Genomic DNA, 20,343 nt, shown 5'->3' with positions numbered 1-20,343 from the left:
TAGTGTCATTCATAAAGTTTTTTTTTTTTTTTTACATGGAACAAGGCTGTAAGTGTAATAATTCTGTATTTTTTTACTGAATAAAAGCTGTTTTAATAGCAAATAAATATTGATGTTTTATTTTTTTGTCCTAACGAGAATATCTTGGTAACAAAGAATATTATCTCCTATATATTATTATCCTAAGAGATTTTGGAAAACGCACCTACTGCTCATTTAAGCGACATTTTATTGTTATTTTTACATTTTCACTTCGATATGTGAACTACCAAATTATCTACCGATTGAATTGACCAAATTTGCGGAATATCTGATGATTTTTCAGAAACGTGACATTTAAAATCCACATTTTATTATATATCGTATTTGATTAGCCATATTTCTTTTAACGCCCAACAGAATGACGTCTTCGTCGCTTAAGACGTTCTAATCCTTTATTGACAAACGAAATCGATTATTTTTTATTCAAATGTCGTTATGTATTAGTGCACTTTTTTCCGGTGAGAAAACCATAATTTTGGTACAATTTACTATGATTATCTTCTGACAGCCGCGTCCGCCACTGCTATAATTTCATAGATAACGTGATATTCCAAATCTGATCTTTTTTTAAATACTTCTTTGTGGCTGTTCACACACTCTTTTTTTATTGAATAATTACCCAGGCTACTAATTTTCATAGATCTCAATATAGTCATATTAAACTAACAAAGTTGCCATTGCAAACAATGAAAGAAATTAATACGAATTGTTATAGTTATCAAAATTAGTGATATTGTATAATATCTACCTATTTTTATCCTCCTTATCATCATCAATGTGGACCTATCCACTGCTGGATGAGGCCTCCTCAGCCTTATTCTACTCCTTACTTACACATGAATTGTCATATTTATCAAAATCAGTGATATGTTATTATCTACCTATCTATATATAATGCCATTATTATCACGAGCCTCAATAAATCCACTGCTGGATGAAGACCTCTCTACATTGATTGTATTCTTGACAGTATTGAATTTCTATATATATTAAAAATGCTAATGTTATTTATCTACATATTCATATCATCATAATCATCATCATCAACCAGGATCAATCCACTGCTGGATGAAAGGTTAAGCAACCTGATTCTACTATCGGCTTAATGAATTTGTGAAATACCTATTTCTATCATCCTTGACCTGAACCAATCCACTGCTGGATAATGGCCTCCCTAGCCTGGTTCTACTCCTTTCTGTCATATGAATTGCTGTATTTATCAAAATCAGTGATATTATATTTATCTACATATTCATATCGTCATCAACCAGGATCAATCCACTGCTGGATGAAGGGTTCCGCAACCTGATTCTACTACTATCGGTTTAACGAATTTGTGATATATCTATTTCTATTGTCATTATCATCATCGACCTGAACCAATCCACTGCTGAATTAAGGCCTCCCTAGCCTGATTCGACTCCTTCCTGTCATGAATTGCTGTATTTATCAAAATCGATGATATTATATGTATCTACATATTCATATCGTCATCATCATCAATCCAGTGCTGGATGAAGGGTTCCGCAACCTGATTCTACTACTATCGGTTTAACAAATTTGTGATATTATACATATTTCTATTGTCCTTATCATCATCGACCTGAACCCATCCACTGCTGGATAAAGGCCTCCCTAGCCTGATTCTACTCCTTTCTGTCATTTGAATTGCTGTATTTATCAAAATCGGTGATATTATATTATATCTATTTATGTTTCCATTATCATCATGAGCCTGAATCAATCCACTGGTGGATGAAGGCCTCTCTAAGTTGTTTGAATTTCTGTCGGTCATATGAATTGCTATATTTATCAAAATTGCTGATATTATATTTACCCATTCATAATACCGTTATTATCATCATCAACCAAGATCAATCCACTCCTGGATGAAGGTTATCCCAACCTAATTTATTCTTCTTGGTCCTATAAACTGCTGTATTTTTTAAAATTTGTGATTTTATATACCTACCATCGTCATCAACCTGTATCAATCCACTGCTGGATGAAGGCCTCTTTAAGCTAATTCCACATCTTCAGGTCTTATAAATTCTTATTCTTATCAGAATTGTTCTATTCCTCTCAGATATAGTATTGCTTCATTGTTTATCAACATTTGTCTCGATATGAATGTCCCACACCGGGAAACTATATTGTTTAAGGTTAATTTTTAATTCAAATTTTTATTTTTGAAATATTATTCTATGGCTGCAAGCATTTATTTTTTATAGACATTCAAAATAATGTTTAAATTTATTTTATACACTGTTAACCTTCTTCTATTATCTATTTAATTGCACATACCTACACATATATTGTATTCAAATTAAAATGTCAGTGGTTGCAATCGGCGATTGCCAGCTGTTCTGCTAGGCCTATCAGTCTGAGGTGGTGTCAGACGATATTGTGATGGCCAGACTCCAGAATAGACTACGCATATGAGCCCAAATTTATATTGACAATGACGACTTGCAAATCGTAAAACTGACAAATCAGCGAAATGTGAAACTGTCTGGGGTGAATGAAAATCCATCCCGAAGGGGTAACTATGGCGCCGTCTATGCATACTACACAATTATGTTATTAATATCCAACACCGCCAAGCCGTCTGCAAGACCTAGCGAGACAGACTGGCGACCGCCAGCTGGCTCAGCTAGTAATATTAATATCGACCGAAGGTACTTGATGGAATTTAAATTCTAATGGATTTAAGCTTTATACTATTCCATTTGAGTCATTTTTTGCGACCCGGGTTTCGCCTTTTGGCATCTCACCAAAAGGCAAATACACACTGACAACGAATACAGTTTTAATCTACTTATATAACAAATCAATACAATAAAGTAGGTAAAAACTTTATCACCTACCTATCAAGGATCACAATAAAAAAAATATAACAAATTATGAATAGTTGAAGTGTTTGCAAAAAACCACTACCCTATGACTAATAATACACTCGATAAGCGTATAAATTGTCAAAACCTAATAATAGAGTACAGTGGCACACCCAGGATTTAATATTGGGGGGGCCCAAGGAAGATAATGTAAATTAGTCCCATAGGCTCTTTTTCTTCTTCACAGCCTAATTTCGTTTTCTATTGCACTCGGTGTATCTACACCATGGTCCCCACATCCTGAAACGGGCCCTCAGGCTAGGATATTTGGCGGGCCCCCCACCTACCGCTAAGATTAAAGGCACTGTGAAACACTACATTAACGTTTTTCAAATTGTGTTTTAGTTCAAATTAAGGGTACTTATACAGTGAATTATTGGCGATTTTCAATACATCCACTTTAATAATGGAGCTGTCGAGTATCGACACATAATAATCAAAAAATATATTGCACAATTATATAAGTAATTGAAAATGTTCATGACCATGAAGTATAATAGCGCCAGGCGACTTTTTTTACTATTAAAGCTAATTTATGATGTGTGTTTATCTCACTTATCTCGTCAACCCGACACGCCGGGCCCCCAGGCTAGAGCCCTGTCAGCCCTCCCCAGCCATGACCTACACCACTCCGGAATTCGGGTGGACACCGAGAATTTTTTGATAGTTCCATTAGGGATTGGGTTTCTAAAAAAACCTGACATTATTGTTTCGAAATTTTTGTGTTAGGAATTAAAATCTAAGAAATTGTTCTAAAAAGGGTGCTGGAGAATTACAAATCATTTTTTTGCCAGTGTTTTTATTTGTCTAAGCCCAAATGTTTGCTGGCTTTCAATTTCAATTGTTAAAATCATTCTGATAATTTTCATGTTAGGGGGGTGTCAGGGCCCCTTGCCCCCCCTGGGTGCGCCACTGTAACCACCTCACTTCAGTGTGAAAAAGCAAACATTCGTACTTAGCTTCCATAGAAATGCAAAGTTTTTTTTAAAAATGCCTGTTTTTAAAGGTCTGGATTTGAAGAAATTTACCATATTGGTCTAGTACAGCTTTTAGCACTGCGGTAATGTTTTCGAAACTATAGATTCCCTGTGTAAATAAAACAGTGCGTAGATATAATGTTAAGGTTTCTTGTCTTTGCGAGGGTAACAAATCCTTTAAATGAGCCTAACATTGACGGAGCACCATCCATACAAATTCCTCCATGATATTTTAGATTGTTCTAAATATGAAGAAATATAATCAAAAACATCTTGTCATGTCGTACGCTCGGTGAGTTCTTTGCAGCCATTGATGTATCCAATATATCAATTTTTGCAGCATAGATATTGATCCACTATTTTGTTTTCATTTATGAAACGAAAACCTGTGAGGCCAACGGTAGACGCGTGCGATCGATTCGGCAACATCGAAATCACATTAGATCTTTCATCGACTTTCATAATTTCACGAAGGACTTTTTCGGTTTTCGCTATTTCGCGGATTTTTCTGCTTTTATCATTATTTTCGCGGTGCACTGGTTAAGAACCACTGGTCTAGAGCCACAATATTTATGCTGAATTCCACCGATAAAAATGTTTTTTTTTTTAATTTACACCACCACCGACTGTGGTGGGCATGGCCCCCACATCATGAATGTTTGGCGGGCCCCTTACCTATCACCAGGGTTAAGGGGAATGTGATGTTCTACAGTAGTGTTCCCAAATGGTATTCCGTGGATTTATCTATATTGTTAAATAATTCCCTTGAATTCTTAATTTGTCGGACCTCATATCATATTATCGATCGTTATCATACTATGAACCACTGGTCGCGACCCCCTCTTGTGGTAGCCAAGTAGCATTCGACCCTTCGATATTGGATAAATAACCATTTTTATTTTACTAGAAACACTAAAAATAATTGTAATATAAAATGATACACGTGAATTATTATCATGTAGTTACGTATATCATATTTTCATCATACTTCATATTTTTTATGTTAATTTTGATGAAGTAGTATAGCGCCACATGCGATTTTTTTTTTATAATATAACAAATTTCTGGTGTGTGCTAATCTCACAATTAGACGAGCCGCCACGCCGGGCCCTCTTAAGCCTGGGCCCCCAGGCTGTAGCCCTGTCAGCCCATGGTGGTGGGTGTAGTCGTACTTTTCGCCGAATTTTTATCGTCGATTTTGGGTTTTTTAATAGTGAAGTTCCAAAATATTAATTGAAAATGGAAAAAAAGTATTATTGCATTTAACTTATAGGTACACAAACCTACCCAACAGAACACAGCCTAATTTCTCGTTTATCGGACTTTTGTCTATTGCACTCGGTGTACACCACTCCGGAATTCGGGTGGACACCGAGAATTTTTTGACATTTCCATTAGAGATTGAGTTTCTAAAAAAACCCGACATAAGTGTTTTGAAATTTTTGTGTTAGAAATTAAAATCTAAGAAATTTTTCTAGAGGGTGCTGGAGAATTTCAAATCATTTTTTGCCGTGTTATTATTTGTCTAATCTATTGGCTTTCAATTTCAATGTTTTTGGGGGGGGGCAAGGCCCCTTGGCCCCACCCCGGGTGCGCCACTGATAAGAGTAATTATAAACAATAAAAATACTACACTCAAGAGATGTAAAATCATCCATTCTGGGAGTATATTGAGAATTTAATGGAGCTAATGCGATATAATATTATTATCTATGATATCAGTCTTTAAAAGTTATTAATTAAACAATTAATATTCTTACATGATACCTAGCCTGAAAATGCCGAAAGGCAAAACCCGAGTCGCAAAAAACGATTCAAATGGAATAGTACAACGCTTAAATCCATTAGAATTTAAAGAATATTATGTAATGATGTTCTCCAAATAATTAATGCCTTTAATAAATACAAGGACTTTGGACTCTAGATATTCTGTATTAGAAATTTTTAAACCAGTTTGTTTTCCAAATCAAATGATTGTACATGCGGTTGGTTGTATTGGTAACATTATTTTTATCTTCTATTGGTAGCCCCCAATACAAAGTGGCGGCTCGCGTTGCTTTGTTTACTATACCTACGTACGCATTTATCAGTGTTTTATATGATTATTCATCTTAAAAATAATGGTCAATGAATTGGTTACCTACATAAAATTGAGCAAGAGTATCTTTCCACAAGTATTTATAGCTAAATTATATATTCAAATATCTGCTTTGATATGGCAATATGAAATGAGATCCATGAAATGTCAAATTTATTTAGATACTAAAATTCTATGAATTCCGAAGCTTATTTTAGCAATATCTGCACACACAATCGGGTATGTATTTAACAAATTGGGTGAATCTAAAATTGTAGTGGAATGTCATCGTAGAAGTCTGAAGTTCTCTTCAAATAAACGTGCAATATGAAGTCGCTTGTAGTCAGTAGACGTGCGTTGTTTTGCTTCAATTTTAGGAAGGTTTTTCAACATCTTTGCTTTAATAGCCCATGGATATAGTATATATATATTCATTCCATATTCATTGTAGTTTTGAACGGAGACACATGAACACCTTTGACGGATACAATTGTCTGCGAAAAAAGCTGTAAGCATACATGCGGCATAAATATTCATGTCTCACTTTGAAGAACCGCTCTTAACAAGTGCGAGGCACAATTTTATTGTAGCATATGCAGGAAGGAGCCCCAAAGTATGAGGTGCAAATATTATCTATATAAATTCAATAGAAGTATTTTTGAATGGAGAATTTTCTTAGGATATGTAGTTTATTCTCATGCCTTCAATAAATAATTATCGTTAGATTGTTAAGCTACAACATACGTACCCAGTGGTTAAGCTACAACATACGGCCGTAGCCATAAATTGACAAACTAAAACTGCAGTAGGGAGTAAGATCATGTTAACGCGCGTGTTTAACCTAACCTAATCGAAATTTTTTTTTTAAACGGTACATGTTCAAACACGCGCGTTAACATGATTTTAGTTTGTCAATTTATGGCTACGGCCGTATGTTGTAGCTTAACCACTGGGGAATGCCAAAAGAAATGGCGTATTTCAAAAAAACACTACCTTAATCTTAGGTCAATAATTATTATAAAGCAATCATTATTCGTAGGATGTTTATCACACTTGAATGGTCAAAGACTTATAACAGCTTATAATTAGTATCTTTAGAATTATCTTCAAATGTGTTAATCTTGCCCATTTTTTTAATAATAAAATGCCTAATTCTTGTCAAATTGAGGATCACAGAGATTATCAATATAATTTTTTATCGTATATATTTCACTATAATAATGTCGACATAAATTATACTAATGGTTTTATAAATGCGTTTAAAAATTAATAAACGTAAAAAATCTTAACACCACTGCACATGCATATACTGAAATATGACTATATTCTAAAACATTAGAGCGAGAGGTTTAAAAGAATACTATTTTATGTAATAAAAATACTTCATGCAGTCATCAAATGTTAAAAATAAATATAAAGGATAATAAGGCTTCAAAATTATGTAAATAGATTATCTACCACATTTAAGAAATGTCCAGGATCATGGTTTGAAAATACAAAAAAAAACTCAATTTTGACCAACGCTGAGCATGTCCCCCCTTAAGAATTGCCTGTAAGCACCATTCAAATTCATACAAAAATAATTAATCTGCCTCGAATAAAAGCTGCACACTTGCCATATAATATTTATGTTAATATAATTATTATATTTTAATAATATTAATTTGTGTTATTAAAGATTTGACCACTGATGCATGGGATCATGTGTTGGCTAGACACACATAGCCTGCGTTACGTCGGGTAGCGTGTTTTTCCCCACCACCGTAAACACACTGAACCGGACTGATTCGATCGTGTGGTGTTTTAGACGCACTGCATTGCGCCAGGTGTTAATAGTATGTTTCTCTTCCATAATACACTACGGAAAATGATAAGATTCGATGTCACTCCACACGCATGGTGTTACGTAATGTGTTCCTAATCTGTTCCCAACTGAAGACAGTAATTGAAATAAAAACAATTTCAAACAGGGTACAAATTTTATTTGTAAAAAAATATTTTTTAACAATATAGTATTAAAAATACAATTTATATATTAGAAGTAGTTCAATATAATGAAAATTATTCCTTTGATCGATGAGAATTAAATTTATAGAAACTTATCAAAATCAAACAGCCGTTGATATAACCAAAATTGCTATTTTACAAATTTTTATTAGTGGCTGGAGTTCTGCCTAAAATGGCACCATTTTAAACAAACATGAACACTATTGCCTAGCTAGAGCCGTGTAAAATTTTATAATAATATACTGTATTGCAACAATTATACGACACATTTTTTTCTAATAGTCTCTGAATTGATAGTGAGTCTTACCATCTCTGGAGGTAGTGAAAATCGATGGTGTGTCGGGTAAACTGGGGCAGATAGTTGAAATGCAGTCGTCACTGCCAAAACCTAATTGCCATAATTATCAAAGAATGTTTTCAAGATTACACTATGATGCTGCATTGAAGGAAATGTAAATTTGACATCAGTGAAGCAAATGTTCTTCAATGTAGAAATAATTATATTTTTGTTTATGTATGACTTTCATCTTTGAATGTAATAAAGTTTTAAATAAGTTTGTCTTATAATTGGTACAATTGATACTAAAATCCAAAGGAAACTAATATATTGGACTACTTCCAATTTTCTATATTATATATGTAACAAGTTTTATTATTAAAAAATCACAGTTGATTCTAAAAGTATAGTATTGTTACTCATTCACTGTGAATTCTTTCATTATATATTATGAAGACAGTAACGCGTTTCTACTGCTTTTATTTATGTTTTAAGACTAGACTATATTAATTTCGAGAATCTAACGGATTTATATAATATTCTCCATACTGCAATAGTTACTTAATATAATATTCGGAAATAGCATAAGTATTTTTTATTAAACGTTTGTGAATAAGACACAAAATTATAGTCATTATGATCGCTGTTTCCTCAGTCATTCAATAAGTCCATAATACCTAAATTATGATTTGATATAATGTATTTATTTATTCAACTTTACTAGCCTAGTATTAAAAAAATAGGTACTGTTTGGCTATGTTAGCTGGCACGCCACATAGTGCAAAAGGGTGAGGAGATTTGTGGCTCCGTAGACGGTCGTTACGAAGTCACACAGTATGTAAGGAAACTCCAGTTGGACATTTTCAAATGTATAAATTTAAATTCGAATTCCAGTGGATAAGTTACGTAAATAAATAGGTTTAAAATGTTATGAATAACAAGACATGCCTAGAAACAAAGAGCTGGACAAGAGTTACTCAAGCAATCGTTAAAATTGTTGAATTAAAGTGAGCAATTCCATTTTTTCATATGTGTAAGAAGTATGATGACGTAATAATTTATATATATTTGATTGCTGTCGCCGACAGTGTTTACATTACTCCTGTCGTACCGGCTTGTTTCAATGTTCATTGAGGTGTTATAGTTTCATATATCTCCCGCAATGGGGTAGTGAATGAACGCCCGCGTCCAAAGCCTGATTGGATTGCAGATTAGATTGTTTCAATTGTTCAAATTGCAAAAATACAAAGACATGTCTTATGAGAGCTTACATCTTAAAGAGTCCGATTTGATATATTTTACTATCCACGGGATGTGTGTAAGGAATCTCGGATTCACCTCTGTATGGCCTTATCTTCTACTTACAAAGTGTATTTGCTATGCTGTCCCTCTTCCTTTTGCGAACATCCCCAAAATAGTTTTAAGACGATAGATAATAGATAGTAACCACAAACTCTCATAAAAATACCATCACAAAACATCGATATACATAATACAGTAAAACCTCGTTAATACAAATTCCACAGGACCGAAAAACGAAAAAAAATTTGAAATATGAAATGTATGGGGAAAAAAATACTCCATTAATTGAAGTTACCAAGTAATGAGATAGGTATTTACCATCATGTGTTGAGCTAGAATTTGTCAACACAATTATTAGGCATCGGTTCTCTAGTAAAACTGTAAAAATCCAATAAACAATCATCGATTCAATACCTACAGTCCTGAAACATGTGAGTTATTGTTGCGTTGATGGGTCATAAAATGTCAGGATTATTTTTATTACCTTATAAGATAAGCAATTTATGATGTTTTAAAAAAAGTCTGTCACAATTTTCAATGACTGGCTCATGAAATAGTGTACTTTATTTCGATTTATTAAATATTTTTATATGCCAGGACTCTGAAATCATTTCGAATTAAAGGTATGCTTTTATATGAAAATAATGTTCAAGGGACTTTTTTTTCGCGAAAATTTTGATTTACAGCGAATTTCGAATTATCAGTGTTATTATTAACGAGGTTTAACTGTATTGAAAACAGAATAATGCACCACTCGGATATACAAAATGAAAAATACCTTTGGTTTCTTTAACAATTAGTACAGACACAATATGATAGGTATATGGATATTTTTGAATCTTATACAGTTGAAACAAAACATGGAACAGTTTAATGTAATAGGGATTGTGCGAGTTTAAGTCTATTTGTTATTTTTGCGTCATTCTTCGCCGACGGCAACATTCTCCTTCAATTCCCAGCACTGCTCCCAGAACTGACTCAACCGCTGTTCCTGGTTTCCGCAGAACTGTTTGAAGTCACGCAGGAAACGCAGCTGGAACATTTCGTCTCCCGTAGCAGGAGTGTTTGACGATCTAAACTTCTTTGATACCATGTGATTCCATGACCAAAGGAATCCCATCTGTAAGCAGACAATGAAAATCTTAGGAAATGAAAAACAATTTCACTGACTATACTCACACAATTAAAAACCTTCTCTACTAGACAAAGCCTAAATATATTTATGAAAACAAAGTTGATAAAAACGGCTCGGGCTACTGTTTAAATTAGCTGCAATTTACTTCATATTGCGGATTCATGTGCAGCAAACTTCACTATATTTACCTGTATAGCGCGAAACATATTATGGTGCATGTCGCGGACTATCACGTGACGTCAAAGTAAGCTGCCGCTACGGGAAAAAAGTGTGTAATATTGTTTTTCTTGGTGTTTAAAATGTTATCAGACTGATGCTCCCATCCCATAGCACATTTTGAACCTTTAAACGAACATTGTCAGTTGGAAAAATCTGCCGAAATTACCAATGAGGTTACCTCATGTTGAACCGCACTGCATCGACACCTACATGAAGTTTTGAATATTTTACACTTTTTCGAATCATGTCAAAATTTGTTTTTAGTGGTTGGCACTATGTATTTTCTTTAAGAATATTGTTTATGATTTTTGTTTTCGTATATTGCTGTTGCTATGGGTCCGGTGGTTTGGTTCACCACAGTTCGATCTCATCCCAATCCGAAGAACTAGTTGAGCTACTACTTTCCATCATCGAATTTATAGAGATAGTGAACGTTCAAAATATTCTGCGGAGTGACGAAACCATAGACTAAATTTATCGCCGTGACTCCCACGTGATAGTAGGCGACATGCATCTCAATTTGATCACAATATATCTGTCAAAAACTAAATTTCGACAGAATTTTGGATTTACAAAAACAGTTAATTCAATAAATTATTATTGTTATTACCAATTCATGAAGTTGGCAAATATACTTATTCTGAAATTATTGGATAAAATTTGAATCGTCTAAAAATAACTTCGCAATATGGAATTAAATTGTAATTAATGTAATAAATGATATTGGTAAAACTTTTGCAGAATATTTAGATGAACCATCACAAGTATGTTATTTGTATTAAAAGGAAAGCAAAAATGGCAGGTACAAACAAGCCACCATATTCCAATAAACAAAATATTAATTTTGCTTTACCAAAATAAAAACATTCGAGAAATGCCATCGAGTGTTTTAATAGTAAAATTTCATAATAATCCCTGTTATTACGGTCAAACTGTTTGGGTTTACATACTATTTGCTTACTTTGATTAATCAGTAAATCCAGCAGGTTAATTGATTACTGTAGCTATGGGCGTAATGCTCAATTCGTACTTACCACAAACTTACAGTAAAATTGGTAAATAGCCGAAATCCATCTGTTAACTATAGATTATAGAGATAAGGAATCCTTAACCATAGACTACTTTTGTTATGAACTCGCCCCCTTCTGTATTACCATTTACCACTGACAGCTGCTGTCAAAATAAATTTACGTGTCTATAAACAGCCCATACACTCAAATTCATTTAACAATTGATCTCAATATGGGTATTGAACAACTATCAAATATCCGTGACATTTAATACGACATATTTTCCTTTACTTTCGTTGATTCTGTACATGTCTTAATTTAGTAAAACCGATTATCGAACTGAAATGTCAGTGTCAATGAATTATGAATTAACTTTTCTTATTCGGATTTAGATATTTATGTAATATTAAACCAACAGATAGGTAGTTAAAATATATAAGTACTTAGTTACCTACACACCAACATGGTAATATTAGTTTTAATCACTCTATATAATTATTCACATCATGGCATATTTGTAATAATTGTAAATGACAAAATCTGACAATTCAACGGCAAGTGTTACCGTATCGGGAAAAACATGGGTCAAAAAATAACTTATATTATTCACTAATTGCGGAGACATTTTATCATTTTAATTAAATATTAATTGTGTATTTATAGTTATTGAATTTATTTTGTATATTTTTCATATTTTTGTCATCGTTTAACAATTACAAAATAATTTACCTAAATTATGAAAAAGAGAATTTTTATATATGGTAATATTTTCAATAGAAAAACAGAACGAAGCTATTGCAGATTTGGTGGACCATAGACAACTCGATCATAACTATGAAAGGCTTTTTGGATAGTGTTTTGCCGTAATTTTGTTGTAATTATGACAGACGATTGAGCATCGCGCTCTATGTTTATTAGATCATAAACAACGAATATTGTATAATAATTAAGTAATTATATGTATTAATTTTTAAAGAATTAACAGGTTTGACAGTTACCCTTCGGCTAGTGTCGTAATCATCTTTGTTTTTCCCGCTGACATGTCGAGTTATGTATGCTTCGTGAGGGCTCGGAGCAACCTCTGAGTGTACTGGGTATCTACAACAGATAATAAATAAAAGTCAGAAAGGACACCAGCTCAGATAACAAATATGTATAAATAGATGTTTCATTAGTCGGCTAGCTTTGGCCCCATCTCGTTTTAACATCTATATACACACAGCCTGTATTAGTGGAAATTTCGGCAGAATTCTTAATTTGACCCTACAGACCTACTTTCCGACCCTACAAACACAGTTTTTTCAAACTGTCATCCTCTCTGCATATTTCTAATAAATTTCTCCTTTACATAATATATATAATTTTATTATGTGCATAATGTGTTCAGTTTTTAATTTTTCAGGTATATATGGATTTTCCTTTTGTACACTGACAATTTATGTCAGAAACAATAGCACAAGACTTGCATTGATGCAATACGATTATGGATAGTGGTAAAGATTCTTTGAGTTAAGATATGCTATAACACAATACAATTAGTTCTCACAGTCACCCAGCGAACACAGCCTATCTATCCAATTTTAAATGTTAATAAAACTTTTACCATATTCAATTACCTTGTCGGGTTAATATGTTTGGTAACAGGGCGAACTCTCACGGTCCTCGGCGGTGGGGGAGTGGTGGGGATGAGAATAAACATGTTGCCGGTGATGTGCACGTAGAGATGTTCACCTACTCCGCCTGTATGAGATGTGCTCTCCACGGTACATTTTATAAAGCCGAACCGACCCACGATCGCTTCTTGGAACAGGAACAGCCTCTCAGGCCACGACTCTTCGGGGAAACCTGAAATGAAAATAAAATTTGCAGATTTACCAATTGTAACTTTTTATTCAAGAAGGCCGTAGACAAAATGTATAATTATACAAATAACATGAAATGTCAGATTCAGCTTGAAATTAAATACAGTACTTTCTACACATTTGTCTGTTGCAATGATCTCCCAATGACATCAGGTAGTTTGGAGTGGCAAATAACCATTCGTTACGAAACAAGTATTAACCAATAACTCTCTCCCAATACAGTATTATAAATGTGATGACGCAAATTCCTACACTATGACCCTCTCGAGGATAAAAAAAATCCGATTTATTTAAGAGATTTTTCAGTTTTTGTCACCTTCAAAGAGCGCAGTCTTATTTCTGAGAAGAGGTTCCTCATTGAGTGGAACGTAGATAGGTCCTCTCAGCGGATCCGACTTGAGGGTGAAAGGCAAAGCAAGCGGATCCGCGGGGATGGGGACCATGTGGAGACCGCACGCAAATGCTTTTCTCATCCATCCGTATATCTGGAAAGATAAATATCATTATGTTTTCATGAATTTTGACAAATATTAAAAAGTACATTTTATATATTACTAGCTGAAGTACCCGGCTTCGCACAGGGTCGCTTCGTGGTTATATTTATCTTAGATATTTAAAAAATCATAAGAGGTAACAAAAACTGGTCAAAATTTCATCGCAATCGAATGAATGGTATAAGAAAGCATACGAATAGAAGAAGATAGAATAGAAGAAAAAGAAGAAGAAAATGGTTGTATCAATTCAGAAACCTTTGCGGGCGTGAGCACAGCACTTGATCAAAATTTCATTGCAATCGGATGAATGGTATAGGAACGCATACGAATAGAAAAAGAAGAAGATGGTTGTACTAATTCAGAAACCTTCGCGGGTGTTGGCACAATTACTGACGAAAGTTTTATTGCAATCGGATGAATGGAATAGGAACTCATACAAATAGAAGAATATAGAATAGAATAGAAGAAGAAGATGGTTGTACTAATTCAGAAACCTTTGCGGGTGTTACCACAACAATTGACGAAGGTTTCATCGCAATCGGATGAATGGTATAGGAACCATACGAATAAAAGAAGATATAATGAAGAAGACGAAGAAAATGTTTGTACAAACCTTTGCGGGTGTTGGCACAACGAATGAATGAATGATATAGGGACCATACGAATAAAAGAAAATAGAATGAAGAAGAAGATGGTTGTACAAATTCAGAAACCTTCGCGGGTGTTGGCAAAACCACTGACGAAAGTTTCATCGCAATCGGATGAATGATATAGGGACCATACGAATAAAAGAAGATATAATGAAGAAGAATAAGAAGAAGAAGAAGATGGTTGTACTAATTCAGAAACCTTTACGGGTGTTACCACAACAACTGGTGAAGGTTTCATCGCAATCGGATGAATGATATAGGAACCATACGAATAAAAGAAGATATAATGAAGAAGAAGAAGAAGATGATGATTTTTCTAATTCAGAAACCTTTGCGGGTGTTGGCACAACCACTGACAAAAGTTTCATCGCAATCGGATGAATGATATAGGGACCATACGAATAAAAGAAGATATAATTAAGAAGAAGAAGAAGATGGTTGTACTAATTCAGAAACCTTTACGGGTGTTACCACAACAACTTATGAAGGTTTCATAGCAATCGGATGAATGATATAGGAACCATACGAATAAAAGAAGATAGAATGAAGAAGAAGAAGAACATTATGATTTTTCTAATTCAGAAACCTTCATGGGTGTGCATACAACCACTTACCAAAATTTCATTGCAATCGGATGAATGGTATAGGAACCATACGAATAAAAGAAAATAGAATGAAGAAGAAGAAGAAGATGATGATTTTTCTAATTCAGAAACCTTCATGGGTGTGCATACAACCACTTACCAAAATTTCATCGCAATCGGATGAATGGTATAGGAACTCATACGGGACAGACACACAGACATACAGACATACAGACAGACAGACATTCATTTTTATATATTAGTATAGCCTATACTCTTCGCGCAAGTGCAAGCAATAAGTTTACAAAGTTTTATCGCAATCGGATGAACGGTATGGCTGCGCATTCAATACGAACAAACAAACACACAAACACACAAATATTAATTTTTATATATTAGATAATTATTTAATTTATTATATTATTATTATTTACATATGAAATTTGAAAACATTTTTACCCAAATGCGAAATATGTAAAACAAACCTACAAGATATTCTTTTATAAGTCTTTAAAAAAATTAAGTGACTAATAGGTATGAATTCTTGGAAGATACATGTTTCCGCCAACACCTGCATTAGGGGCCTCATCGAACCAATAACATAATTAATGAAATATGCTAGGTATATATTTAGCAATGTCGTAGTTATCTGAAATTGCTCAGTCAAATAATTTCAGATCATATTTCTCACCAGATCGGCAACAATATTCCCGCTAGATGTAACCCACTGAATGCACATTTCATATGCAGTGTGCGGTCTCCATGACGCCTGGTAACGGGCGTGGCCCCATTCTATGCGGTCGCTCTTACTGCTTACGTCTATATCCAGATGAGTATTCTTGTACAATGGTACTGTGGACGAAAAAAAATATGAATGAACATTGAGATACCTTAGTGACATCACATTAACTATTTTTTTATTCAACGAATAATTCACAAGATTTAAGAATGGAACATTTTTTTATTGAACATACATAATTTAAAAACACTTCTGAGAAATATATCAATAGAAAAAAAAAATTCAATACTCAGGATTCGACCCTGTGTCTCTCCGGAATCGCACCCGAGATTGAATGATTATTCGTCGGATAAAAAAACTAGTTCATTAAATCATTAGCAAGTGCAAGAATTGTCTGTGATCTACGAGACAATGTTGTGTAATGTGGTGTTCTCCTACAGAGATCACATTGCAAAATGTATTGTAACGGTTGCTGATAATGGCGTTTTATATAATAATTTTCCCTCTTCAATAAATGCTAGTCTGTATTGTATATTATACAAATTATATTCTTTTTCCTTTAACACTATAACAGGCCATGAGCCCCACTGACAGTAGTGTAGTTAGTAATAGTAGTGAAACAATCAGAAACACGCAGACTGAAAAAATCACATAAATATATTGTGACCTCACCGGGATCGAACCCGGAGTCACCGGATGAAAGGTCAGTGCCTTACGCACTGGACTACGAGGGCCTATGTGTGTGTGACAGGTCGTAATTGAAAGGATGAATTTTATTATTGGGTATACTTGAACCTTTATAGTTGAAAATGTAGTTTTAATATAAAATTTGAATGAATCAAAAATTATTGTCATTTTGTTATCGCAGAAATGATGCTGTATTTGTAAATATAAAATTAATTACATTCGGAATCACTATTATCTTGATACAGATAATCGGGGTCAATCCATTCACAAAGGAAAGCGGGCACGGCACTCTCGTCAGCGGGCTTCAGAGTGACCCCTCTCACAGAGACATCTCGGGAATTTATATCGCGGCCTCGCCCCCTCGGGGTCTCTGGATTGCATTCAGCGCGAGGGGAGCGAACTCCCAGTACTTCCACTTCCATCCACTCGTTCTCGAAGCTCTGCAAATCGCCTAGGGGACGGACGAACTCTGCAACATCTGAATAGTAAACAATATAATCATTTTATTCTTTACAGGGCTACCATCATTACATTATTCGAAGCAAGAGATACCATGAAGAATTAAGCTATAACTGTCTATGGTATCCGGCATTTTCAACATAGTGTTTTTTGGCAGACTTTTTGAATAAGCATCTAGTTTGCAAAAAATGAATTAGGTGTATGGTGTCAAATCTATGGTTTTTTGCAGAGCGTTGGAACGGACCCTTTTTTGAGTTGCTCCGCTCCGGGACCTAATACTTGCTCCGGCTCCGCTCCAGGGTCTGCTCCACTCCGGGTAAATAAGTATTATATGTATACAAATGTTAAAAAATAAAAAATTCGGACAGCAAATCGTTTCTCATTATTTGCCTCTTCTGTCAAAAAAAGTGAGGTTATTTATCACTCGGCAGTGTTGCCATATTTCAAATAATTTCAGTGTTGCAAAGTGTCAAAATATACTATTTTCCTTGGATTTTAGGACGAAAATTTAATAATAAAAAAAAAACATCCGGAGCAGTGGAGCACTACAAATGGCTCCGCTCCTGCTCCGGGTAAAATCCCATTGCTCCATGCTCCGCTCCAACGCTCTGGTTTTTTGGCACCGCAAACATCTTAATAAAATCTCATAAAAATGCTAGAAATACTACATAAAAATTGCTTGTAAATCAACATTGTGGCCTTTTTCTTTGTATAACTATAACAATATTATATTATAACGATATGCAATGGCCAAATAATTATCTTATCAAAACCGCTAGCAGCTAATAGCATATGGAATCTACAAATAATTTTTATTAAAATATTTAGTTACCCCACACAACCCCATAGCCACAGTCTAACATAACATTTTCATAAATAAGAATATTACTAAAATTTGAATGGAAAACTAACCCTTATCTTTCTTTTGTGGTAGAATGTAGTACATATAATAACCCACGATGAACCCTTTAGAGAAATCACCAGACGCATGGCAGATCATTCCTTCTTTCAGCATTGTCTGGAAACACCAATAATTATTTAGAATCTTTGTTGAAGCATTATTTGAATGGGTGTAAAAAAAAATACAAAAATATTATACAAACAATTGCATTGTGTAACCTTGATCTTGGGGACTACAGACGTGTTTATAAATAGAAACGCATACGTCATGCATCTAGAATTCATTTCAATTATTGCCATGCATTCATTGAATTGAATCTGTTCAAATTTAGTTTTTATTTTAATTCAGTACAGTCCCAGTAATCCGCCGCTCGATTATCCGACAACTACTATAATCCGCCGTTATTTTTACTAGTTGAAAGTACAAAATCAAGCTCTATAATTCGCCGGTATTCAATTGTCAAATTCAGTAGTCTGCCGCGTACAAGTATACAATGCAGATGAGACGGGTTTATTTTGGAAACTTCTCCTTCGTAAAACGTACGTTCATCGCGAAGAAAGTAATGTACCAGGGAGGAAAGTGCCCAAGGACCGCATCACAATTATGCCGTGCTCCAATGCAACCGGGACACACAAACTGAAGCTTTTGGTCAAAGGGAAAGCCAGGAATCCTAAGCCAGTCAAGAATATCTGCCTCACTGAACAACTGGTTGTGTCAAGTGATTTACTGTTTAATATTTAGTTAATAAACTTATTGTCGTATGCATGAGATTCCCAAAAACCTTATAGGCTATATACTGCACATTTGTATGCATGAGCACAAACGTAATTAGCCGTTAAGTGACGTCACGAATGTGAGATCTCATTTGTCCTGGTGTTCGTATTATAAAATTTTATTCCCCAATAAATAATTCAAAATTTTGAAATTGTAAATGTATCTGAAAGTGTGCGAACGGTACCATATAAATTTAATAATTATACATGAATAATTATTATGAACTTTAAATAATTTATCAGCTATTTTATCACATGTATTTTAAAATTATTCTACTGTACGAAAGGTTGTATTGCCAGTAAACTTTTCCATTTGGTGGCAACACTGAATACATTTGGTGGCAATACTGAATATTATTATGACTAACTTCACTTCAATGGGACTCCTTCAATTATTATGAGAAATGTCAAAACAGAATAAATGACAGAAAATGCAAATGATTTTAGACAATAATATGTAATGATCTCTGTATAATATTATCATTTATACCAATCACCGTATGACACTATTGATGTTTCCAGTGTATTTGAGAGTTGTGCCTTGTTTATTACAGTTATCTTACAATAATTAACTAGGTAGGTAGGTACCTATTTTGAAGAACGCAGAATGCTTCCACTTGTATATTTTAATGCCAGATACAGCAGTAGGTACATATTTTTGCGGTGGTTTAGCGGAGATATTTTATCGTAATCTTACGTAAGTCCATCTTATGTCTCCATGAGAAATATTGCAAGCGAAATAGGAACGAGGCATTTTATCAGTTACCTACTATCTAGATTATAGACTAGGGATCAAAATTATACGTATTTTGTAAACAGCACGACTAGGAACTGTTTTTAGAGTTCGCAAATGTTTTACAGAATCTACAAAACGAACAAGGGCTTCAACCAAACGTTTGTTGCAATAATTGCAAAATTAAAATGACATTTGAAAGTGACAGCTGAGGCAGACATTTTGAATGGCGTGTGACGTCAGATCGCTTACGTCACAAACAGTCTTATAAGCTATTCGATGGAAAATCGGTTATATAGCTTATAAAGAATTTGGGAATCTCATACATACGGCCCTTAGTTTATAAATATGTATAATTTAGTAAATACATACTTGATTTTGATTATAAATAAAGCCGTAATTTGCTACTACACATTTCTCAAAAAAAAAAACTATTTTTACAAAATACCTGTTTTAATTTTTACCATATTTTGTATGTATGCACTATAATCCGCCGCTTTCACTAATTGGACACTTGTCTG

General features: G+C 34.1%; 1 protein-coding gene across 4 annotated transcripts in view; it reads right to left on the bottom strand.

The window, feature by feature from the left end:
- Nucleotides 1-9,853: 9,853 nt before the first annotated feature.
- Iml1 (GATOR complex protein Iml1) overlaps nucleotides 9,854-20,343 on the bottom strand; it is a 53,630-nt gene continuing 43,140 nt past the window's right edge. For all 4 annotated transcript variants that reach the window (XM_085958345.1, XM_085958347.1, XM_085958346.1 and 1 more), the window contains 7 exons: nucleotides 18,328-18,433; nucleotides 17,174-17,434; nucleotides 16,222-16,382; nucleotides 14,119-14,287; nucleotides 13,557-13,785; nucleotides 12,939-13,038; nucleotides 9,854-10,696 (listed from right to left, as the gene is read on the bottom strand). In XM_085958345.1, the coding sequence (XP_085814471.1) occupies nucleotides 10,496-10,696; nucleotides 12,939-13,038; nucleotides 13,557-13,785; nucleotides 14,119-14,287; nucleotides 16,222-16,382; nucleotides 17,174-17,434; nucleotides 18,328-18,433 (1,227 nt within the window). In that variant the 3' untranslated portion in view covers nucleotides 9,854-10,495. The remainder of the gene's footprint in view (nucleotides 10,697-12,938; nucleotides 13,039-13,556; nucleotides 13,786-14,118; nucleotides 14,288-16,221; nucleotides 16,383-17,173; nucleotides 17,435-18,327; nucleotides 18,434-20,343) is intronic.

This window comes from Rhyacophila brunnea, unplaced genomic scaffold (assembly GCF_057557595.1).
Source record: "Rhyacophila brunnea isolate RB1 unplaced genomic scaffold, BYU_Rbru_1.0 scaffold_7, whole genome shotgun sequence".
Classification (NCBI taxonomy): Eukaryota; Metazoa; Arthropoda; class Insecta; order Trichoptera; family Rhyacophilidae; genus Rhyacophila; species Rhyacophila brunnea.
Note: the sequence above shows the minus strand (reverse complement) of the source record. Positions and strands in the feature narration are given on the sequence as shown.